This window comes from Sciurus vulgaris (assembly GCF_902686455.1).
Source record: "Sciurus vulgaris genome assembly, chromosome: 2".
In the NCBI taxonomy this organism is placed as follows: Eukaryota; Metazoa; Chordata; class Mammalia; order Rodentia; family Sciuridae; genus Sciurus; species Sciurus vulgaris.
In genome coordinates, this window is record NC_136462.1 from 12518211 (window position 1) to 12542583 (window position 24373).

Here is a 24373-nt window from a genome sequence, read left to right on the forward strand (position 1 = left end):
GTTCCTTTTGGAGCTCTGGGGTGGCCTAGAGAAGGGTTTGCTCTTCCTTCCTGCAGAGCGGACACACTTACCTGGGCAGCTGCCATGTCAGACAGGGGTGGGGACAAGTTCCCCTGGGGTCTGAGCCACAGCAAGCTTTGGAGAGGTCATGAGCTGACCCTTGTTTTGCAAAGAAAGTGCGGGATGCCTGTCTGCCCGGCTCCGCTGCGCCTCTGGGTTCCTGGTTCCGCCTTGTGCTGCAGGTGGAGGCGAAGCTGGGGTTCCCGCTCTTCTCGCTCACCCTCCCCACCGCGCCTGGCGTGGTGCCCGCACCAGGAGCCACTTGGTGACTATTTCTGTGGCTTGAATGGAGGCCTGTTTACATGCTTGCCAGATTCCACCTTTTAATTTGACAAATGCCATTTAGAATTCCAGTAAACTCATTTTTTTCCCTTCTGCCCGGGTGAGCGAAGTAGAATCTTTTTGGAGTAAAGAGCATGAGCGGGGGTCGATGCCAGGCTCCACCCTGGCACCAGTTTGGTCTCCTGTGCCTCCACCATCTCTGCCCTTCCCTGAATCCTCCGTCCGCCTTCTCCACACTCCAGCTTGGTGACATAGCAGCCCCCTCCACCTCAGAGTGGCACAGTCTCCCTCCCCGCTGTACGTGACACCTCGGGCCCCACCACGGAGGGCCCCGCCATCTGCCACCTCCTCTTTCACCCCACAGAGCACACCCACTGGCCAGGGCCAGCCCACCTCCACTGCCATCCCCTCTCAGGCCTCGAGCTGAAAGGGAGGAGCAGGGGACAAGAGGCAGGCTGGCCCGAAACCCACAGGGAGGCCCAGGAATTCAGGACAGGATGGAAATTCTTTGTCCTCCCTCAAGTCCCCATGAACTTCAGGAGGAGGAAGTGCACCTGGAGTGCCTCTGAGATCCCTGGGGCTTTAAGACAGGCTGGGGCTTGACAGCTGTTCCCACTGTCCACGTCTCCCCACTGCCTGTGCATGCACCTGTAACACCCCCACGCCCCAGCGCTGCCTGCAGCTGGGAGTCCAGCTCACCACGTCTCCCGCCAACGCCCCGGAAGGGCCTCTGCTGATCAGGTGCTGAGCCCCCAGTGCGCAGCCTCAGCTGCTGAAGCCATTCGCAGTCCTGGGTCTTCTGGCTGCTCCCGCACTTAGCTGCAGAATCCAGACTCAATCTTGTGGCCCTGAGGCCAGCACCTCCCCTGGGCCTCATGGCTGCCCTGGGCTCTCGGGGGTTTGGCTTCTCCCTGGTCAACACACGGGCCTCTTTTGAGTCTGGATGCCACCATGTCTCCCACCACCATCACCATGTCCTCTGTCCAGGAAGAGCTCAGGCCAAGATGGGCGGGGCTGGGGTGTCAGGCTGCCTGGGGTGGAGGTGCCTGTGTGGACTCATTTGCGCCCAGTGCTGGCTCACGGAGACCCACAGTTCTGCTTCTTGGGGCCCTTCTCTTTTGTCATGGAGAAGTTCATCCCTTTCTGAAGCCATCTCTCCAGACCCACTGGGTCAAGGTCAGGGACTGGGCCTTGTTCTTGGAGCCTCAGAGAAGCAGGTTCCCAGACTCCCAGTGAGACAGGTGCCATTGGGGCCACTCCTGCCCAGAGACTGATCATCCAGCAAAGGACCTTCACCCCTCGGTCATGCTGGCATCTCAGGGGCTCGAAGGACGGCCACTGAACCGAGCTAGTGTGGAGATCCTCCGTCAGGGCTCCGTAAGTAGCCCTTTGGTCCTTTCTGCGGCATCCAAGCTGTCACCCTGAATGAGGCCACAGAGTGGTGCTCAGGGGTGCTCAGGGGGTAGGCAGCGTGCAGCCTGTGAGAGGACCATCCCCAGCTGGCCCCACCCTCCATGTCCCCTCTGGGCATGTGGCTCCCAGGGGAAGCTGCTCAGCAGAAGGGGCTACGCGAAGAAGCCAGGGAGCTGGCCAAGACCCTTGGCCCCACCCCAGTGTGCAGGTGCTCAGCCTGGCTCACCTTTGCCTGGGACACGGCAGGGAGGTGCCCAGGCCTGGAAATGGGGCTGCTGCTTCTCACTGGGATAGCTTGGTGACTTCTTGACCCAGAGTGAGGGAAGACTGTAGTCACGGAGGAGTCCCATCTCATGGCCCACCTCTGCGGGCTGTGCGCATCCTGAGCTGCACAGGGGGCGGGCGGATGCCTGTGGTGGGGAGAGTCTGGGGCCTGTAACCTTCACTTTGTTGAAAGCAGACCCTGGGGGTGGGTGGGAGCTGGGGGCCCTCCCTCTCAGCTGCCCCAAGCTGCGTCCACCTGTTGCTTCTGCAGCTGAGCAGCGCTTGTGCGTGGAGGCACTGATGTCAGCCTGGGTGCTGCCTGGGTCCTGGCATTTCCTGCCCAGGACAGGCACAGTTTCTGCGGAGGTGGTGGCCGGTGGGCCTGTGTATCCAGGGCTGTCGGCACAGCAGGCTGAGCAGAGGACACAGAGGTCCGCTGCTCCCCACGCCCAGAGACTCGAGAGGTGTCGTGTGGGAGGGCCCAGCCTCCTGGGCATGTCCTCACATGACCAAGGAAAAGCTCACCTACCTTTCTCTTGGTTTTAGGAACCATGCCATTTAGGGAGCGCTCCGTGCCCGTCTCTGTCTGGACTGGGGTGGACATACTTCTCCTTGCTTTGTCCAGATCCAGGCTGGGTCCTAGCATCACCCTGTAGCCCTTCCGGACCTTCTGGGACACCTGTTAGGTAGGCACTCTGTGCAGACTGGAGGGTGCTGACCACTGCCAGTCAGTGGAGCAGCCCCTGCGGGCACCTGCCAGCAGCAGTGCTAAATGTTAACAAGCACTTATGGAGCACTTACTGTTTGCCAGATGCTCATCCAGGTGTTGACATGCACTAACACAATTAATCCTCCCAGCCTATGAAATGGACCCGTTACTGTGCTCATTTTATAGATGACGAAACTGAGGCACAGAGAGGTTGCTCGGCTTGCCCAAGGTTACACAGCCAGAGTGGTGGAGTCAGGGTTCACTGAGCTGTGACATCTGCCTCTTAGCGCTGCAGCAATGTCACTATTCTGCTCTTGGTAAAACTCCAGCTTGTCCTGGGTGCCACTGAAGCCCAGAGGCTTTGGGAGCAACTTTGGACCACAGCCCAGGGAGCACAATGGTCAGGGACTTAGCTGCCGGGGCAGGAGGGGAACATGCCACATCCACCTCTCAGGAGAGCCCTGGATGCCACTCTCGCTCTCACCACGTGCAAAGTGTCTGTGAGCCTCTCCACAGACGGTATTCTAGGACCCCATGACGAGAGACGTCCTGGGTCAGAGCTGAAAGAGGCAGATGGGGAGGACGCTGCAGGGGCTTTGGAAGTCTGCCTGGGAGGGTGGAGGGAGGCCCTCCTGTGCCCCCGGGAACTTGAGCCCATTCCAAGGGGAAAGCTGACATAACACTGGGAAGGTGTCTGGGCCAGGATGCACGGGCAGGCTGGTGGGCCAGCGTCGCCAGCAGGTCAAAGCCCTCCCTAAGCCTCAGTTTCCCATGAAGTGACTCTTAACTCCAGCCTTGCTTCTTCGGGGGACTGTGAGGAGGGACAAGGACATGTCTGACAAGAGCGCTCTGCCCAAAGTGTGGTAGGAAGCGTGGTGTCACCTTCCCTTTCTAGAAGAAGGCCCCGAGCCAGGCTTCACTGCCCAGAGAACGGGCAACCCGTTCCTCCCTGGTTTTGTGAGCATCTTCCACCATGAGAAAGAAGGGAGCGTGAGCAGAGTGGGGCTCGCGTTTCTTCTCCGAGGCCCGATGATCCCACCCAGGCCACTCGGACCATCTCCTCGCAGACCTCCCTCCCCGAGCTCATTCAGACAGGCTTCATTCCACAGGCGTGGAGCCAGTCACCAAGTGCCAGCCCTGCTTGTGTGGCCTTTGGGAGGCTTTGGAGACACTCAAGAAGGCAGAAGCAATCCATTCCTGAGCTTTTCATGGTGGCCACTCGGCAAGCACCAGTTCAGGCTTAACCCTGGGGATCCAGGAGGTGCCTGATGGGATCAGGTCCACCCAAGAGCCAGCAGTACTGTGGCATGGAGCTGAGACACATAATGTACAGCCCAGCAGGGGAGTGTAGTCACTCAGGGAGGGGCCAGAGCCCTCCTGAATGACTTGAGCCAGGCCAGGCAGTAGCACTGAGATTTCAGAAGCTCAACCAGTGAGCAAGGGCCTGCTCAGAGCCTCCTCCAGCAGCCCTGATCCCCATGCAGATAGGATAGTGGTCCTTGGGGTTCAGTGTCCTCTGGAATGAGCAACAGATGGTTCAGGGTGAAGGATTCAAGAAGCATAGTGTGTAATAATTTAATTTGGGTATCTATCATCATCATCGATATCACTCTGTCACTACCGCCCTGGGTCCAAACATCACCACCACCGTCACCGTCACCACCACTGCCAACAACCACCATCACCACCATTGCCATTACCCTGCCACAACCATCGCAACCACCACCACCATCATCACCTCCACCGTCACCACCACCATCACTTCCTCCACTGTCACCACCACCATCACCTCCTCCACACCACCATCACCACCACCACTACCATCACCACCATCACCACCACCACCACCATCACCACCACCATCCCCTTTATCATATTTTCCATTCGGCTACACAAGCAAGAGGGTAAAGCTGCCCATTAGTGCTGCTTTTCTATGAACTGTCTGTGTCCATGTTCATGAACATCTGCTCATAATCCAAGAGATCACACAAAGCTTGGTCATACCAGGCTGACTGCATGTTCTGGTTTGTCTAGAACAGTCCCAATTCAGGCCTGCTTCCTTAACAATGTTTTCTTTTTTTTTTTTTAATTTATTTTTATTGTAAACAAATGGGATACAGTTGTTTCTGCTTGTACATGGAGTAACAGCATACCATTTGCATATTCATACATTTATATAGAGTAATGATGTTTGATTCATTCCATTATTTTTTCCTTCCCCCCCACCCCTCCCACCTCTCTTTTCCCTCTATACAGTCCCTCCTTCCTCCATTCTTGTCCCCCTCCCACCCCCCATTAAGTGTCATCATCCGCTTATCAGTGAGATCATTCCTCTTTTGGATTTTTGAGATTGGCTTATCTCACTTAACATGATATTCTCCAATTTCATCCATTTGCCTGCAAATGCCATAATTTTATTATTCTTTATAGCTGAGTAATATTCCATTGTATATATATATACCACAGTTTCTTTATCCACTCATCAATTGAAGGGCATCTAGGTTGGTTCCATAGTCTGGCTATTGTGAATTGAGCAGCTATGAACATTGATGTGGCTGTATCTCTGTAGTGTCTTAGCAATGTTTTCATCTCCTAGTTTGTATGCTAAATTGTATTGTCACTCTAGTTAATCATCCTGCTTCTGATGGACCCAGAAAGGCCAGCAGATTAAGGATGCTAACCCAGAGCAGACGGCTTTATTCCAGGACTTTCACAAAATGGGCAATGCCAGAAGGTTTGCCCACAGGCACTGGTGACTAACGATGTCCACGCCTCCCCTCCCCGGTTCTAGGAAACCACTGAGGAAGGATGGGAAGGGCACCAGCGTGGCCGAGTATCCCATGAGCGCCTCGCCCAGCAGCAAAGGGGTGGATGCGAACAGTGCCGTGGTGTGAGTCTGTCCGGGGCCGCACCCGCTGGCCGGAGGGACACCTTGGTGGTACTAGTGGACATGGGAAGGCAAGTGGACACAAGCTGACCCCGGGCTTGCCCAGGACCTCATTGTCTTGCAGGCCTCGAGCCCTCTAAAGGAGAGGGCACCCCCTCCCCTGGCCACCCCCAGGCCAGCCGGCAGGCAGGGGAAGCACTGTGGGTGTCAGGCAGAGCCTGGCCCCCTGCAAGCAGCGCCTGGGCAGTGTCACACCTGCGGCTTCCACCTCCTCCTCCTCTTCTGTTTGGTCCCCTGACTGTCCCCCAGCTACTACCTGAAGCATGCACTCCGCTGAAGGCAGTTGATCTGTCCGCCTACTGGGTTGGTGAGGTGCCCCCACTTTAGCCAAAAGAGAGATGATCCAAGACCCACTCCTGGCTCCTGAGCCCCTCCTCTTCCGGGAAGCCCACCTGCTTCTCTGAACATCCCAACAGAAGCCATCGACACAGCCATGAGACAAACATCCCCTTTCAAAGGTGCTTCCCACACATTTGTCCTTAGCCCACTTGGATTGTCATCGGTCTTCCGGGCCTGCCTCCACCCTCTGTCCCCAGCCATGCCTGGGCCCTGCGCTCCTGCCTGCTGCCGTGGGATGGTGGGCCCCACCTGCAGATCCCCTGGGAGCAGGTGATGAGTCACGGGAGCCGAGGCCAGGCAAGGTGCCGGCCCCTGCACCAGTTCCCAACCCCACACCTGGCCTCGCAGGACCCGAGCCCCTGTATGAGCCAGGCCTTGCCTCAGCAGGCAGAGGCCACCACGTGTGCCAGATCCTCTGGGTGCTCCAGAGTCCCCTGAGGCCTGACCGTGATACCCAGAGCCTCTCCTGAGAGTCCTTGCAAATGTCTGTTCTGAGGTCCAGTCCTCAAAGAGAGTCTGGGAAGAAAGGGGAGGGAAGGGAGGGAGCCTCCAGGCGCAGGGACCCCAGCCCACTGACTGCTCCAAGGTGGCCACCTGCCCATGGGGTGCATCACTACACCCTTGGAGACCTTGTTAGGAGAACACGCGTGACCCCGTGGCCACCCTCATCACCCCCACACACTTGCTCAGAAGCCGCTGGTCGTGTTCAATGGCTGCACCCTCTGGCCTTGTAGGGACTGAACTGGTTGGACCTACTTTGCCACCTAAGCCACCACTGAGCTTCTCTGGCCGGTGTTTGGGCTACAGGTGAGACTTTCAAATCCAGGTAAGACTGACATCCATGAAAACCAGCCCCCATTTGGGCTGAAACGTCCATTATCCTGGAGGCCATGTGTCCCTGGAGCTGTGTGCCACTGTCCTGCCCTAGGCTCATGGGCATAGGCCATGGCATGCCCTTGCATGGGGGGCTATGTCTTCCTTCCCTTTTCTTCTGTTTGAGGACTTGGCTTGGGTTTGGACCTAGATTTCACTTCCCCAGCACACCTTGACTTTGGCACAGGACCACCCATGGCCACCATCATGTCTGCCCCTGCCCAGTGCTCTGGGGATGCAGTACCTGGTGACAAGCAGACCAGAAGAATAGGGATAGGGGAGGTGGAAAACCCAGCAGATCTCCCAGAGCGCATCCCCCATGGCCTGCATTTCCTGCTGCGTGCAAGCTGCTGGTAGATACCTGTGCAGGTGGCTCCTAAACACCTGCCATCTGGCCTTGGCTAGTCAGAAGCTCCAGAGCCATCAGAGGCACCTTCGGCTGCAGGGAGACCGGTGGCTGAGGGGCCCTGGAAGGCTGGTCAGCCCAGGGAGGTTAGGTATGGCCCAGCTTTCCACACCCACCAGGTCCAACTGTCCAACTTTGGCTTTGCCCTAGCCCAGATTTGACCATTGGCCTGTAGGAACCATGGCTGAGCTGTCCACCACGCTTGGCCTCTGAGGCATCCAGGGCTCCAGTGTACACACAAGCACCCTCAGCTGAGCTTGGGAGATCCCTTCCTTCCCAGGTAGGAAGAGCCAAGGGACGAACCCAGTTTTCCTCAAAAAGGGTTCACTGGAGAACAGCCCCCAACCCAGGGCTGGCCACTCAGAGGACACATGGTGCAGAGGGACAGGCCCACCGGAAACTTAGTTCACAAGGCTGAAGCAAACAAAAGGGCGCGTGAGCCTAGAATGTTTATATTTAAAATGAATCTGCTGCGCTCAACACAGGCCCTTCTCAGGGGAAGCCGAGCTCCAAGGCCAAGAATGAGATGCCCAGCCCTGTGCAATTTCTCAGATGCGTTCAGCTGTCCAGTCTCATCCGGGAGCCCAACTTTAGAACCCAATGGCATTTAGGATCCGCCGGAGTCATCAGGTGTTCCTAAGAGGCTTCTAAAGGAAGCTTTGGAAGAAAGGCTAATAGGTGTAAAAATATAGACATATATGTTATATATAGTTATATATATTTAAAGAGATATCTATACATATATAAATATATATATATATATATATATACAAAATCACTGTACTCTCAGCATCTGTACAAAGTATGATTTAAACAGCCCAGGTAGTGTGAGACCCGCAATGCATGAATGTAAATATCCTGAAATCTGCCTTTTTAGCAATGTGCCGTGTGTGCAGGAGAGAGGACTTGTCCCTCAGGGTTCTGTCTCAATGGACACGCGCAGGTTGATGTCATCTTGTCCACCAACAAGCCATAATGTCAATTTCATGCTGAGACTTCTGTACAGGAAGAGGGACCAGCAGCCTTGGGGGTGTACTATACGCTGCTTATGAGGAAGGAAGCACCATGACTTTTTTATTTTCATTAAAAATATACTTATAAAGATGACTGTCCGCTGTCATTTGTAGTACGCACTTGCCCCTGGGTACAATGCAGAAAGGAGAGGGCGGGCCCGGGCAGAGGTCCTGCTCCAGCCCAGGGCTGGGTGGGACCATGTGTGTCTTCTCTCTCTTTTGTATCTTAACACCCTGAGGTCGATGTTCAGGGATAAAACCAGAAAGGTCCCAGACAAGCAGAAGAAGCTGGTCACCCCAAATTGGCAAGTGCTCATGGGAATCGTAGGGAGCAGGAACTGACTGGCTGCAGCTAGGGTCTGCCTCCCAGCGTGCCCATTCCTGTGCCCAATCCAATCGTCAGTGCCCCACAGCCCCCAACCCCTGCATGGACCCATGGTCTGCCCTGCCCCACCAAGCAGAGGGGCCCAGATGGCACAGCCCGCCCTGCTCACCCACCCCCAGAGGGAGGGAGCAGGAACTGTTGGTGGCCCCATTCGGCCCCCCAGCCTCACCACCAGGGAAGCCTCACCGAGGCAGCCATCCTTCCAGCACCTGTCGGGAAAGCAGCTCTCCTTGGACGGACCTCACCATCAGGGACGTGGGAAGGTTGAGAGAACGGAGATGGGTGGCACTGTCATCCTGGTGGTGGGTGAGGAGGAGACGGGTCAGAGGTGGAGAGCGACACTCAGATACCAGCACACGGGTGGGCTGGGGTTGAACCGGGACCTTCAGTCCAGACCCTCTGGTCACACTTGAGGGGACCCCAACCCATATTGTCTACCCACAGTTGGGGCCTGGCTGGGCTCCTCTGTCCCCTCCTGGGTTCCCCACAGCTTCAGAGTTAGTGACTCGGAAAGGGCCCTCCATGCCTGCAGTTGGGGAAAAGGTCTCTCCCCACCTGGGCCTACATCCCAAGAGTGGTCAGTTGAAGGCAGGACTCGGGAAGGGCCTGCATTCTGGCATCAGGACGTGAGAGGCGTCATGGAGATTCCACTGGAGCCGGAGGCCCCTTCTCAGTAGTGTCTCCAGCACCACCTGGGAATCTGGTGCGTTGCCAGTACTGAGAAGCACCTTTGCACGGAGGTGCACGGAGGAAGGCAGCCGTCGTTACAATTACTGTCCTGCCACAGTCAGTACAAGTAGTTTGTGTTCATCCCAGGCTGCAGTGACAGCGCTGTCCACTGGCCACCTGCATGGGCCCTGCATTGGTGCTGTGAGAACCAATGGGACACTCAGGCCTCATGCACAGTCCTGTGCACCCCAAAGCCCACCCAGAGGCCAGCAGGGTGGAGGCAGGAGCAGTGGCCTGAGGCCCAGGCTCTGCCAGCTGGGAGAGGGGTGGGTTGGCCGGGGTGGCCCAAGCCACCAGACTCAGTGGTTCCAGCTTGACAACCAGCACAGCAACTATGTGCCCCAGGCCTGCTCTGGGGCCCTGCTGCCACCAGCAAAGCAGAAGACACAGCAGGACCCTCAGGACAACCTGCCTGGCACCCACAGCAAAGTGGAATTGCTGTCTTGAACCCCGAGGACCGTGCAGGGACCCTCCTCCTTCCTCCTCCTCATGGCAACACGGAACTGAGTCCCGTGAGGCTGCAAGAGCCAAGTGGCTGGATGCCAGCTGGCCGTTGGCTCACTGGCGCAGCCTTTGGGCGCCAGCCCCACCCAGCTAGTGACCTGTCCTGCTGGGGCACCCACGTCCCCCTCCTCCACCACTCCCCACCTGGCACTAAGTGCCTTCCTGCTCTTCCACATCAGCTCTCAGAAAGAATCTGACCAACCCCCTCCAGCCCAAGCTGGGGTGGATGCCCTGTCTCCATCCGCCAGGCCCAGGCGTGCCGGCCAGGGCTCCAGGCGCAGCTGGATCTGCCCCCCGCCTGCTGTGCGAGTTGCCGCCCCTCTTCCCGACCTCGGGATGGAGCAGGCACCCGGCCCCCGGCCCCCTCTCCTGGGCAGGCATCCTCAGGCACCTGGGCGTCAGCTCTCCATCTTCCCTTCCTTCCCTTCCTTCCCCAAACGCAGTGGCTCTTCTTCCTGCCAGGTGCCACATGGAACCGGGATTCAGCTTCTCCCTCAGAGGCCTCAGCTGGAACTGCAGAGGTCCGGCTGCTCGGAGCAGGTGGTCCTGCCTTGGCCTCCGGTCTGCCTCCAGCCCCCCCCCCCCCCCCTGACTTCCCATGCCCCGTCCACCCGTCCCAGGTTTCTTCTCCCTCCACTGGATCACTGCCCCCTGCCCTCCCAGTCCCACGCCTGCCCGAGCCCCGCCATCCCTCAGCCTTGGCTGGGCTTCGCCACCCTTTGCCCAGCTTGCCCCTCTACCCTGAGCACCCAGAACACACACCCACATGAGCACAGACCTGGTCATGCCCCTCGCAGGTGGCACAGTCCTGCACACACCGCCCTCACATTCGGCCTGCTCCCGTGGGTGTTTCCTGTTGCCTTACCCCTGCCGGGCAAACCTGCCAGCCCCCCGAGACCCGCTGTCCACTGATACCCTAGGTGCTGCCCGGGGACCCGTGCAGTGCTCTAGGGATACAGAGGGCACAGAACAGGGCCTGCCCTCCAGGCCAGGGTGGTGGTGGACAGCAGGTGGAGGTGAAGGGACCCAGGTCCGTGCTCCAGAGCCTCTCTGCCTGTGCTCTGCGCCCTCCCTCACGTCTCAGAGGCACGAAGCTCACCCTTATTTTACGGAGAGCAAGCTGAGGCCTGGTGCTGCCTGGGCTGGCAAGGGTCAGAGAAGCAGCTGCGGCAGAGGCACATTTCAGGCCGACCCCTGTGGCCAGAAGCTCAGGTTCTTCACTCCGACAGGCCCCCAGAGTTCAAAGGGCCCATTCCCACCAGACCTAATTATCTTCCCAGCCCTGGGATCTGCCCTCAGGGATTCATGGACCTAAGGGATCATTTGACCTGTGACTTCTGGCAAAGCTCCTCCCCGTCAGAGCTCAGTTTTCTCATCTGTAAAGTGGGGGATGGGCCTGAATCTACCTTGAGTCTCTCTGGCCGCCAAGAGTCATTCTCCGTCCTGTCACCTTAGTTTATTACTGCTGTAGCACTTCCCACCACCAAGGATGACTGCTGGGCTGCTGCGAGCTCATTGTCTTCTCCTGTCGGAAGGTGAGGTCAGGGGGACAGGGCCTTCTCCAGGTTTCGGTCTCACTCGTTACCAAATCTCCAGCCCTGCACACATCCAAGTATGCCTGGCACAAGAATATTTGTTGATTTAACTAATTAACATTGAGTTACCCATTTAACACAGTGTTCATGGGCATAAAGAAAAGAACGTAGCATTTTATTTCACACGGCCGGAGTTCCTACCTCCTTGGGGTGGGGGTAGGAAAACCTGGATTTTCAAGTCGATGTTATTTTGGCCTCTTCCTGTCTGCAATGCCTAGGTTTCTCGTGGGTAGATACTCGGTCTGTCAGGGGTCTTCGTCCCCCCAGGCAGCACCTACGTGTGCCCGAGCAGGCATCTGTGCTGTCTGGCACGGGGAGCTGGCTTCAGGGCACATTGTGTCTTCTGGGTTCTCACAGGGCCCTGCTTCTGGGGGCTGGCCTGACTTGCTTCCTGCACAGGTGACGGTGAGCCCTGCCTGGGCCCTTCTAGCCTTTTAGGGTCACTGGCTGGCCCCACTGCTCGGGCTGAAAAATGCCAGCTCTGGTGGGTTCACCTTCCTGACTTTGGCCTCTGCCCACCTTTCTGTTCTCTCAGCATCAAATCCTTGGGATCTTCTGGCCTCTGCCAGGAGAGGGCTGTGACGCTTTTGGAGGTTTCCGTGTCTCCACCCTCTGGGCCTCCCAGGTTTATTTCCAACGGGGCAATTCTACAGCATCCTCGCCCAGAGGGGGGAAGGTGAAGACATGGCCTCCCACCCACCCACACCCCTCTCCCTCCCCTTTGCCAGCAATCCACCAGGGTCCAGAAGGGGTGGGCTCTGCGCCCTCAATCTGACTGGCCAGAACTTTCCCCACATCCTCGCCTCTTCCTGCCCCACATTGTCCATGGAACAGAATGGGGCACACAGTATCCTGGAGAAGAATAAAAAACATATCCATTTATTATTTTCAAAATATTATCCCCGTTACAAACACAATGATGTGCCCACACCGTGTGAAGTCCAAATGCCAACACAGCGTGCCATACGGAGGAGGATTTCCCAGTTGCTCATTCAGACTCAGAAGCGTGGGGGGGAGCCCTGAGTCACCACACGAAGCACAGCAGCGTGGGAACGCCACACGCAAAGGAACCGGAGCCAAGTGCCTATCGCAAGCTGTGATTCCATTTCAGCAAAACACCAGCTGTCACATGGCATTACGATTCAGAGAATAAATGGCTGCATGAATGCAAGGTGTGGATGGTGGAGCCAGGTGCCCAGAGCGCGGAGCTCCAGGAGGGCGAGTTGGCTCCCACTGCCACCCCTCCTTGTGCTTAGTCCCTGAGAGGCATCGCCTGGAGCGCCCCTCACAGGGCAGGGGAATCCTTGCCTCCATTCTGCAGTTGATGAAACAGGCTTAGCGAGATGAAGCGACTTGCCTGTGGTCAGAGAACAGGTCGGCAGGCAAGTCCAGAATCCCACCCAACGCAACTGGCCACTGCGCCCTCGACAGCTGCGCTGGAGCCAGCCTCCACCCGCAGGCTGAAGGCTCCCCACGGCCTGTTGTCTGCCCAGCTCCCACCCTGCCCTTGCTGGCCTGCAGGATTGTCCTCACCTGGAGAGCACTGCAGTCCTTCACGCTTGATTAGTTGCTGGTTCCTTTCTTTTCCAAGTAGCTACTTCAAGGGACAGAAACTGAGCTGAGTGTCTGCCAGCAGCCCCGGGTGGGGGCGTCCCTCCTCCACTGGCCTGCAGGGGGCCGATCTGCTCTGCATAATTAGAAAACCAGCCCTTCCAAAAATTACCAAATCCTTGGCTTCCACAAATGCCCTGGGCACCCTGTAGGGCACAGCAGGGCAGGGCTTACCTTGGCCCATCCACCTGACCTTCCCTATCAGGACAACCAGACAGAGGTGGGCCGGAGGAGGGATTCAGGGACAGGAGGGCTCTCGTGGGGCGGAGAGCACTGCTCCACACCTGACTCTGCCCTCGGGTTGCCGGCTGAGCCACCCTGGGTAAATCCCTTCCCCTCTGGTGCTTGTAAGAGAGAGCTTAGTTCAAACCAGGGTAGCAAACTCACAGCCTGATGATGAATGAGAGAGGTTCCCAGGACTGTGAATCCGCCCAAAGGTCACAGGACCTCTGCTTAAAGGCTGTGGGATTGGTTCTTCCTTCTTCGGAGGCCAGGTCAGTGGCAGGAACTGAGCCATGAGGGAGCCCGCAAGCTCCACCTTTCAAATCTAAAGGAGATATTACAAATTCAGCCTTTCAAACAAAGTGTGCTCTGGGTTAGGCTCAACCAGCAGGCTGCCAGTGGTGACTTCTGATCTAAGAGGCCCTAAGTCACCCTGTCGGTCACATGAGTAGTGAAGGAGTTTACCCAGTACCTAACTACCAGTTTATGGGTAGCTTCAGAGGTACACATACCAGATTCAAATGTTGCTCTGCCTGTTATTTGTTATGTTATATGACTCCTAGAAACATTCCATTTCTCTGTGCCTCAGTTTCCTCATCTTTAATATGGAGCTGATACTAGGAGTGCCCACTCACAGCACCCTTGTGAAGATTAAGCTGCCTGACTATATTGGAAGTGTGTGATATGTAGTAAGCCCTCATATATGGTAGCTATGATTATAACTAATTAAGGGTCAATTCTTTAGGGAAGAGTGAACTCTCAATAGGTCGCAAATCAAATAGAGTTCACCATCAGAATCTTCAATTCATACAAGTTTATTCTTTTGCATAAAACTGTTATATTGGTAGACTAAATGTGACTTAAGTTGTGATCCATAATCTTTTTCATATAAAAATTAATTCTTAACGCAAGGAGAAAAATGCCTTTGTCAGATGATGTGACTGTGGCTTGATCAAAATTTATGATAATCAATAAATAGAGATGCCAATACAGTTGACCTGCCCCAAAAAAGCCCTCAGATTTCTCTCACCCATGCTCCTGGCTCACTGTAGCCCAAAGACCCTAGAGCTGAAAAATGAAAGAGAAATGAATGTTTATCTGGTGAAGTCCTGACTTGGAGTCTGATGGCATCCTGGTCCTAATGCTACTGTTGCCAGCTGCATGACCTTGGATAAGGCACTTGACTTTGGGGCCTCTCCCACCTACAAAACGGGAAAAGTAATAACACCTATCTCACACAGGGAAGGGGCTGAGGAATGGACATGTACGTGTTTGGGACCAGTGAGCTGCTCAACAGATGGTGGCTGTTGTGGTTTCTCTTGACTTCCTTTCATGAGAGGCTCACACTTGCTCCTAGCAGCAGAAGGAACGAGCCAGCCTCTTACCAATAGTACCTCAGCCTCTCCTAAAGGGCTCAGCTTTCATAAAACCATGGTTTGGTACGATTCCATTGAGTTCCAACCACTCCACCCTTCTTAAGAAGCTACCATTACTGTCAAGACATCCAATTTACCCAATGAACACATTTGCAAATTGTTAAAGAAGTACAATAAATTTTCTGCATTGTCCCATTAATGAAAGAGACCCTTCAATCCCAGCTCATGAAAGAGTCTTAGTGGATGACCCATCTTCTCTGATCCAATCCAAACTTATTTGGCCTGTTGTAGCTTGGAAATGGCGATAAAGTTGCAGCAACCACTTGGCTTCAGATGACTCTTAAGGAAGAGATTTGCTGGAAACTTTCCAATGTGTGGCAAAAAGACATTTTTGCAAAGAATTGACTTAAAATGGAGGTTGGACACTCCTGGCTAATGACCATGTTTTGGCTACCATGAGTCTTGTAGGTCTTGATTCTGAGGCATTGGCTGAAAGAAAAATCAAATGAGCCTGCATTTGTGAGCTGTCCCCTTGTGAGGTCTTCATAAGGTAGCACCAGTCTTCCCAGAGGTCCGTGGATTCCGGCACAGTCTCCCAAGTACCACCATAGTCCTCTGCCTGTTTGAGCTTTTCATCACCCGAAGGCAATGGATAAATGGCTCAATTTTACAGATAAGGAAAAACAAAGGTCCAGAGAGGTTTAATAATTTGTCCAAGGTCACTCAACTAGTAAGAGGCATGCCCACAGTGAAAATCATGAAGAATGGAATCTACGTATTGGAGATCTTGGCTCACTCCACTTTTAGGAACCTCAGAAAGTCCTGTTCACACTCTGAAAACAGGAGGATTCCATGAGGGAAGGAAAACAGGGTCTGTTCCTCAGCCATTCTCCAAGCCAATCATTAGTGCTGGCCAAACCTGGATCAGGTCCAATTTTGTTAGGATCTCGCCCTCATGGCTGACACTGGGCTGATGTGGTGTAGTAGGAGTTAGCATGGGAGGCGACTGGGAACAAACTTTAGGGGTCAGACCGTTTGGGGTCTAGTCTGGGTTCTGCCCCTTACAAGCTATGTGACCTTGGACCAGTAGCTCTCCTTTTCTAGGCTTTAACAAACAAGAATCAAAATAATAATCAATAGCTTTTATTGAGTGCTTGCCACATGTCAGGTGGTAAGCTTTTTTGTTTTTTTTCATTCTTTCATCTTTCTTTACATTCTTTCAACAACCCTAGGAGGTAGAATGTGTCACTGTTTTTATTTTCAGATGAGGAAACACTAATAACTAAATTCTAAACCCCCCGAGCTGGTGGGGAAAATATGTCTAGGCAGAGTTCCAGCTCAGTGTTCCTCAGAGGCCCTCACCTGGGCTGGGGCCAGCACGCTTTCTGTGAAGGGTGATATGGGAATATTTTAGGCTTTCTGGGCCACAGTCTCCGCTGCACATCATTGACTCTGCCTCTGCAGCACGACAGCAGCCAGAGACAGTACACAAATGGTAGCTGTGCTTGCTTCTAATAAAGCTTTATAAAAACAGGCGGCATCCTGTATCTGGCCTGTGGTCTGTAGTGTGCTGGTCCTTGACCAAGGTGAAAGGCTTCTCCTACCTATTAGGGCCAATCCTGTAAAACTGCCTTATGTCCCCTCTCTTCCTGTCTTCTGTCTTCTAAGGGCCTGAGCCCAACTTGTAGCGGGGCTGACCTAAGGGAACAAGGGAAGATGAGGACACAGGGGATTTGTGGATACAGCACAGACCAGGGAAGCTCACTGGTACCTATCAGCCAGTGAAGTGACAATGTGGAGGCAGGGACGGTATTGGGGTCTGGTTGGCACAGAGGTCAGGAGGGAGCTAGGTCGGACCAAGCCCTCGGGTGGTAAGTGCAGTAAAGGAAATGGGTCCAGACAGAGGAGAGCATTAACTCGGGAAGGGCTCATGTCCACCCTCAGGGAAATGCACATGCAAAGGAAAGCGGGGGCAGAAACGTGTCCAGAGAACTGGCCAAAGGGGTCAGGGCTGGAGAAGAAGCCAGAGGTAACCTTGGTCAGTGTCTAATGGTAGAACGGGGCCACCAAAACCCAGGCTGCCTGGGGTGGGGCAGGAACAGGGCTAGCCAAGAGCCAGGCCCATGGCTGAGCCCAGATGAGGGGGTGAGCAAAGCCCCTCCCTACTAGGGAAAGCAGTCTCATCCTTTAGCCTGCTTCTGGAACTCTCTCCAGGAATCCTTGCACAGAAAGAGAATGTCACAAGCCAGCCTTTGCAGAGCCCACTGGGTATGTCAAAAAAGACCTGGTGCCTCACTGAATCCCTTCAGTACAACAGACGTTAATTATAATTAAACACAGACTGCCAGACCCTGGCTACACAGAGATTGCACATGCCCTCAAAGCTGTCGCTTTACAAGTGAGATTAACAGATGCACAACTTATTGTAACACAAGACACAACATTCACAGAAGCACAGTCAGGCTTGACTGGGCCTATGTGGGGGCTCCTCCTTGGAGGGGGCCTTTCAGCACAACATGTTAGTAGAATACTAAGGAAGGCCACTTCTGTCTGTAGTCCTAATTCAGGGCCCAAAGTTCCCTGCAGTCTCACAGAATGAAGATGTGCCACCTTATCTTTCTGGAACTCAGGTGAAACACTGCACGGCTAAGGCCTCCTTTTCCTCAGAGAAGCACGCAGGCGACAGACCTCCCAGAGGAAAAGAGAAGCTCCCCTTAAACAAGGGGTAGGGTGGTCTCATGCCCTTCAGGTCCTCTGGGAGAAGGGACTTCGAATCAATTTTCTACTTATCTCGCCAAATGACCTGAAAGAAAGCCTCTTCCTCTTACTAGCTGCAGTTTTAAGGAGTGTTAGAAGGTGTAAAAATTCAGAAGAAATGGCTGTCAGGAACTAAACTCTATCCCTACAAACTGATTTTAAAAAACCCCAGGCTCACAAAGATAATAAAAAATGCATTTAATAGCATGTCACATACAGCTTAAACGTGTCGTGAGTCTTCTTTTCTTCAGTGCGTTACAGGGATAAAGAAGAGAAGTTTCATTTGGAATGCAGTCAGACACTAGGGATGGTGGTGGTGACTCTTGGTGCTCTCACACCACTAGAACTCTGTACTGAGGCATCGCTCCGGGTGCCGTGCCCTGTGCCAAGGCACGACGCGTCTGTCCAGGATGCCATCTACGGCTTTAAGTCGAATCGTGTCCAAGTATTAACCAAAGAGTAAAATTTATTATTTACAAAACTAAAGTGGTTATTCATAAAGCTTACAAGAAAGTATAGCCTAGAACTAATGAGTTGAAAAACTAGTTTTAAAAATAAAAAACTTACTAGACAGTTTGGAAAATGATATTATAAAACAAACCAATTGGTACAGTTTAACCACCTAATTTCTAAGTGCACTTTGTAATGTTCCTTGCAAGCTGCCACTTTTCCCAGGATAATGACAAAAAAGCTTCAGTCAGGTGTCACTGGCTTATGGTGACAAGTTTTTTTTTTTGTTGTTGTTGTTTTTTGTTTTTTATTGCATTGCCAAGAGTGGATTTTTAAGAAAAAACACTACAAAGGTTTCAAAAACCCTATTTATTCTCTATCATCAAAAATAGCAACAGGGGGACTTATACAACTTTTCTGTGAGTACCCACCAGTCTATTTTTTTTCTTAAAAAAAATAGAAGTTAGTTAAAGAAAAATGATTTGGTTTTTAAAAAATAATGTAAGGAAACACTTAATCAGATAGCCCAAGGAGTCATCAGAAACATGTGTAGCAAGAAAGCGTCACTTGTGGCCCTCTCCGGCCTTTGCACGTCTTTTACTAAACTAGGAAGAGGAGGTACAGTACCAATGTGTCCCCAACCTGCTTGGATCGAATCGTTTTGTTTTGAAACCCATTATTGCTAAACCAGAGTGTTGACACTGAGAGCCGAGGAGTCCACTCATAGAGGATAAAATTGAGAGGCTGCTTCCGAGGACTGGATTTCCACCTGGGCCATTTTGAACTGAGTGCACTGCAGCCACTTGCGGAGGGCCACCAGGCCAGCACTGCTCTGGCCCGAGCCCGGCAGCGTCCTTAGGCTGTGATGGTTCACGTTGTTCTGAATGGCCTGGAGGCGAAGCTGGAGGCCGGCAGACAAGTGCTGTTAAGAAAGGGTACAAGGTCAGCTCCTTCCTGCTAGGCTTGGGCAGTCCAGGGGGCTCAACAGGGGCTGCTCTGCAGGCAGGGCTTACTCTGCTCACGGGTTCTGACTTGGAAAAGAGAAGCCCTCTAATCTGGCAATTCTCAGGGTGAGGGACATGGGACAGGCCCCCTTCTAGACTCTAGGGAGGGGTGGGGGGACAGTAACGCTTACTTCAGAGGGCTTCTGTAAAGCCCGAGGGAGTTAACAGAGCCTTTAGAGGACTTGCCACAGTGAGTGCCTGTTACTGTTTAATATTATTATAGTCTCTATCCTCATGTCCAGGGACATGAAAAAGCTAGGCAGAAAGCTTTTCTTCCTTCTGCTAGCTTCTCAGCAAGTTCTACAGGCCTCTTCCAGCACTTTCTGGGATATGAAGTCACCACAGAGTGCCCTAAAGCAGAGGAACAGCGGCTCGGAATGCTCCCGGGAGCACAGGCTGCTCAACTTTCCCCAGTGAAAACTAGTACCTGGTACGAGATGAGGTCTCCAGCAGGGCAGATGCCCTGCACCGCCAGCGGCCACGGATAGCCCTGTTGCCACAGTCAGGACACAAAGGCTTCCAGCACTGTTGACAGTTGCTGCCTTCTTTCTATGCCTGGCAACTGGGTGGGGCTCCCTGTGACCCTCTTCCTTCCCCAACTGGGAGGAGAAATCCAGCTAGAGAGGTGCTATCCTCTCCCCCGTCCTCCATACTCCGAGCACGGTGGATGGGGCTGGTCTTGATGTCAAGCCCCCATAACTACATCTGCTAGTCATGAAGTACATTTGCCCTTAAAATTACAGAACATCACTCCAGGTGAGGCCTGGAATTGGGACATAGATTTTGTTGGGGTCTTTCCCCTCCAGGCTGTGGGACCCTATTCAAGTCCATCTTCTTTTGGTCTTAAATGTCCTCATATGTAAAACAAGGGGAGAGGTTCCTTCGAGCTCAATTCTGTCATTCAATGTTATTAATAGAATTTTGCCCATCACAGAAAATCAATCTTAGTGGTCAGGAAACATCACTGGATGTGCCTGGGATCAGATCCCATGGATATCCTCCAAGGACAGGATAGCTTTGGGGCCTGCATTCTAATCAGCAGACTGAGCCTTGCTCAGACCCAGGGATGAGCCCCCCACCCGCATCCTCATCAACAATGAGCAGAGGGACATTGGCTCTTGCTGTTGCCTTCTGCCTGCAGGCCCCTTACCTGACCCACAGGGTCTCCTGCATTATCAGCCCTCTAAGACCAGAAGTGGGGTAAATTTCTCTTTCCTGACAGTAAGTGGAGCATCAACAATCACTATGAATGTTCTGATGTTCTCGGGAGAGAACAGCTTCCAATGAGCCCAGAGGTAACTTACCTTGATGTTCGACTGAATCATTGGCAACCACATAGGTATCAGCTGCACAGAGAGAGACAGAAGCCTCATTATTATTTTTCTCCATTTTCCCACACAAGCTTCCATGACTGCAAGGGAGCACAGTCCATGCTGGATCCTTTTAGTACCGTGCGCGGAAGCGGCCCCTGCTGTGCAGCTCTCTGTTACCAGTAAAATGTCTTTCTCAGGTCAAACCCCACTGAGACAGTGGCATTTGGAGGTTAATAAGCACCCCATGAATGCCTGAAACACACTTTAGAGCAAATGACTGATTGTCTCTTGAAAGCTACCAAGCACAGGAAATTAAATGTGTATTTACTTAATTAAGCCCTCGCTTTCTTGAAATAGAATTTCCTCCATGGGATCTTTAGAACCAAGTCTGAGAGGAATGAGGACTCTACTAGCCTCTAATCATTAGGAGATATCACTGGGCAGCGAACAAAATCTCTAGTAATAGAGAAGGACACCCCTGGAGTTGCTGGCTGTGATTTGGAAGGGACAATACAGCAAGATGGAGCTGGTCATCTGTAAAATGTGGTTGTGCACACTGGCAAGCAGCAAGTCCCTGATGGTCGTGATTAGGCTCTGCTGTCCCTCTGATGTGGCCTCGGCCCCACGACTTCCAGGAGCAGCTTCCCTCTCTCTGCTCTGGTTCCTGATCACATTCCAGTCCTTCAGATTATAAGTAAGCATTCATGGACTTGTAAAACCAGAAGTCCAGGACAGAACGCAACACTTCCCAGGTGGGTTCCACAGAAACCTGCTTGGGTGAGACGTCAATGACACGGGGCTATGAGCCAACAAGCGTGGCAGAGCCAGCTTATTCCAGAGCCCCTCAGACCTTTAACAGGTCACGTGTCTTACCATCCCACCCCAAGTTCCTCCTGACCCTCCACTTGAACATAGAGTAGGGTTGCTTTGGATTGAATCGTGTCCACAAAATTCACATTGTGCCTTGAATTGGACCTTATCTGGAAATCGGTTGAAGACGTAGCTACTTAAGATGGGGTCATACTGAAGCAGGGGGGACCCCTAATCCAGTATGGCTGGCATCCTTATGAAGAGGGGAGTCTGGACACACACTTAGGGAGACCACCACCGGAAGATGAAGGCAGAGACCCATAAGCCAAGGGATGCCAAAGATCTCCAGAGCTAGAGGGGAGGGCGGGAACCCAGGAAGAGCCAGCCCTTCCCAACCTCGCTCTCAGCCATGTAGCCTCCAGCACTGCAAGGGAACAGGCTTCTGCTGTTTTAAATCACCCAGACTGAGACAGTTATGACAGAGGCCAATTCAAGGTACTCCAGGAAGCAAAGAGAAAGGCTGAGCATTGCTCTGAGGCAAGAGTGCACAGGACAATGAGGAGCAGAACAGACCAACATGACGCGGAAGGTGGGGCTCACAGGAGCATGTCATGACAAAGAGCTTAGAGAAGCAGAGACCCTCAGATGACCTGGGTACCCTGTGAGGGGACCTGGGGTTTAATCCAGATCCACACAACTTCTGAAGAGGGGCACCCCTTCATCACGAGCAGGGACAGCTTCTGGGCATGGAGTGAGATTCTGACTGCAGAGGCACCTGTGATGGGCAGAGGATTAAAAAAATAAAAAAAACTGAGGTTTCGAGACTGGGAAAACTGGAGGAACCAAACAAAAGAATCAGGAGGAGAGCCTACTGGGATAGGAGGAAAGATTAAATGGGCTCAAGAGTTCATCATCATGGTCACAGGCCATGGCCACTGGCCTCACTGGATGCATCGAAATACTCCCTTAAAAACAAACTTGCTTGAAGTGATAAATTGCATCTCTCCCTGTTTTTGTTTCCAAGACTAAATCTGGCTGTTATTCTACTTTTAACTTTCTGTTAATATATACAATTTGCTAATTTACTACCATTGACATTTAGTCCTCGACACTCCTAAACACAGTGTTTATGCTGCAGTCACTACTACTCTATCTCTAACATAAATACTATGTTTAGATGTGGAGCAGGGTGTGTACCAAAAGATGTGACTGAACTAAAACAAAGTATCAGAAAATCATACCCTCTCCATGATTCACTTAGCCTGGAACTCTGATTTAAATAAAAAATAAAAATTAAAAAAAAAAAAAACAAAAAACAACCTATGGGATTCCAAAGGTTGGTGCCAGATAAGGCCATGCTTGCTCCCTCTGGCCCTTAACAAGACTGCTCTGCTAGACATTCTGAACGGCAAAAAGTAACTAGTGAAACCATCTCCCCATGCAATGTCTGCATAGCAGAAAGTAAGCCCCAGGGGTCCTAGGAAGTCAGTCTATAGACTCCAGCTGATTGTGACCATTTCTTGGAAGTGGCCCATATGACTAAATATTTGGGGGATACTTGAAATAACCTCCTACTAAAAATCCTGAGGGACTGGGGAAGGCAGGGGGGCTGGCCCTGGGTGGACAGTGCCAGTGCTGTCACTGGCACTAAGGGTACAGATAATGCAAGCAAGGAGAACAGTGATATTGGTTATAAAAGGGTTTTTGTTCTCTTCCTACTGATGTAACGTGTGACCATATAATTCTAAAATATGCCTGCAAGGAACCCTCGGGTTTGTGACTTAAAATCACATGACTGAAGGCATCCATTAAAGCTCATCACTACTGAGAGCATTATATAACTCCATATTTCAGGAATGCTAATTTGACTTACTGAGTAATGTTCGTTTTAGTTCCCTTTTTGCTAGTGGTTTCTACAAAGCTGTCAGTAAGAATTAGATGTAACTTATTTGGGAAGCAGTAATGTTATAATAAAGCTGGCTGAGTTTTTTTCTTCTCTAAAAATGATATCCAGGAAACTGATGGACATTTTTTAAAATGTGCAGTTTTTCACCCAAATAAGTGATATCTTTTCTCCTAACCTGACTTATGCTACAGAATAAATTGAAAACATCCTGTTTCATTGGACTGTATTCATTTCACTAGTGCCTGGCCCTCACAATTAAAGATGGTGGTCAAAACATCTCTATCAGCCAAGATGGAGTAAAAAAAAAAAAAAAAAAACAGACTTATCCTGGAAGAACTAAAAAGTCCAGACAAACTATATGAAACAATGATTTTTCAGATATTGAGCATCAGGCAATGCAGGACAGAGAAACAAACAAGGTGAGTCCTACAATTATTCTAGTTCACTGCCTGGAGAGAGAAACCCAGGTGGAGCTCAGTGGTCTTCCTGGGTTAAGATGCAGAGGTTCAAGGAGGCCAAGGTCAGATTTGCAGGGTAAAAGACTGGAAAGGAGAGATTTGCAGAGAAGGGGGGGGCGGGAGAGAGAGAGAGAGAGAGAGAGAGAGAGAGAGAGAGAGAGAGAGAGAGAGAGAGAGAGAGAGAGAGAGAGAGAGAGAAAGAGAAGTGGGGAGAACCAGCCACAGATAAGCAAAGGGCTCCCGTTCAGTCTTCAGGGAATATTAACCAATATATACAGGTAAGAAAACTACCCAATATGGATGACAAAGTAATTCAAAATAATTAGAAAGAAAAATCCCTGGTGGTCACATAGGGCCAAGAATAGTTTTTGTTCCCACTAATCACAGTGGGAAAATCTTGTAATCACAGAACACTGTACTCATAAGGACAGTGGTGGTGCCATAGTAGTAGTGAGTAAATATTGGCCCTTAAGTTCTCCTTTTATCCACTTAACAAAACTTAGATGTAAACCAAAAAGATAAAAGTATTTGTAATTTAACTGTCACAAAATATGGCTCATGAGTATTTTATTTACTTATGTGAATTTAAAAACATATCCAGCACCCAATAAAGTCAAACTCACAACATCAAGAATCCAATAAAAAATTACCAGGCATTCAAAGCAACTCCTAGCAAAAACAAAACAAAACAAAACTGATGTAATCCTTTGCATTTTATCAGATCACAATGGGATAAAATTAGAAATCAACACCAAGACAAACTATATAACTATATAAACTATATGAACACAAGGAAATTGAACAATACACTTTGAACAATGAATGAGTAACAGAAGAAATTAGGGAAGAAATTTAAATATTCTTAGAAGCAAACTAGAATAGTAGCACAATATAACCAGAACTTTGCGACACTATAAAGCAGTTCTAAGAAGAAAGTTTATGGCTAG

General features: G+C 51.9%; 2 protein-coding genes across 5 annotated transcripts in view; one reads left to right on the top strand and one right to left on the bottom strand.

Annotated features, from left to right (window-relative positions):
* The window catches only part of PRIMA1 (proline rich membrane anchor 1), a 47153-nt gene extending 40662 nt beyond the window's left edge, over positions 1-6491 (top strand). For 3 of the 4 annotated variants that reach the window (XM_079130154.1, XM_079130152.1, XM_079130153.1), the window contains exon 5: positions 5520-6491. In XM_079130154.1, coding sequence (XP_078986280.1) covers positions 5520-5622 — 103 coding nt within the window. In that variant the 3' untranslated portion in view covers positions 5623-6491. Of the gene's footprint in view, positions 1-2565; positions 2706-5519 lie in introns of all 4 variants that reach the window. The other variant, XR_013762301.1, reaches the window with a different exon arrangement.
* Positions 6492-12252: 5761 nt separating this feature from the next.
* The window catches only part of UNC79 (unc-79 homolog, NALCN channel complex subunit), a 258705-nt gene continuing 246584 nt past the window's right edge, over positions 12253-24373 (bottom strand). Inside the window, 2 exon segments of the mRNA XM_079130155.1 lie at positions 12253-18857; positions 20244-20285. Coding sequence (XP_078986281.1) covers positions 18657-18857; positions 20244-20285 — 243 coding nt within the window. The 3' untranslated portion in view covers positions 12253-18656.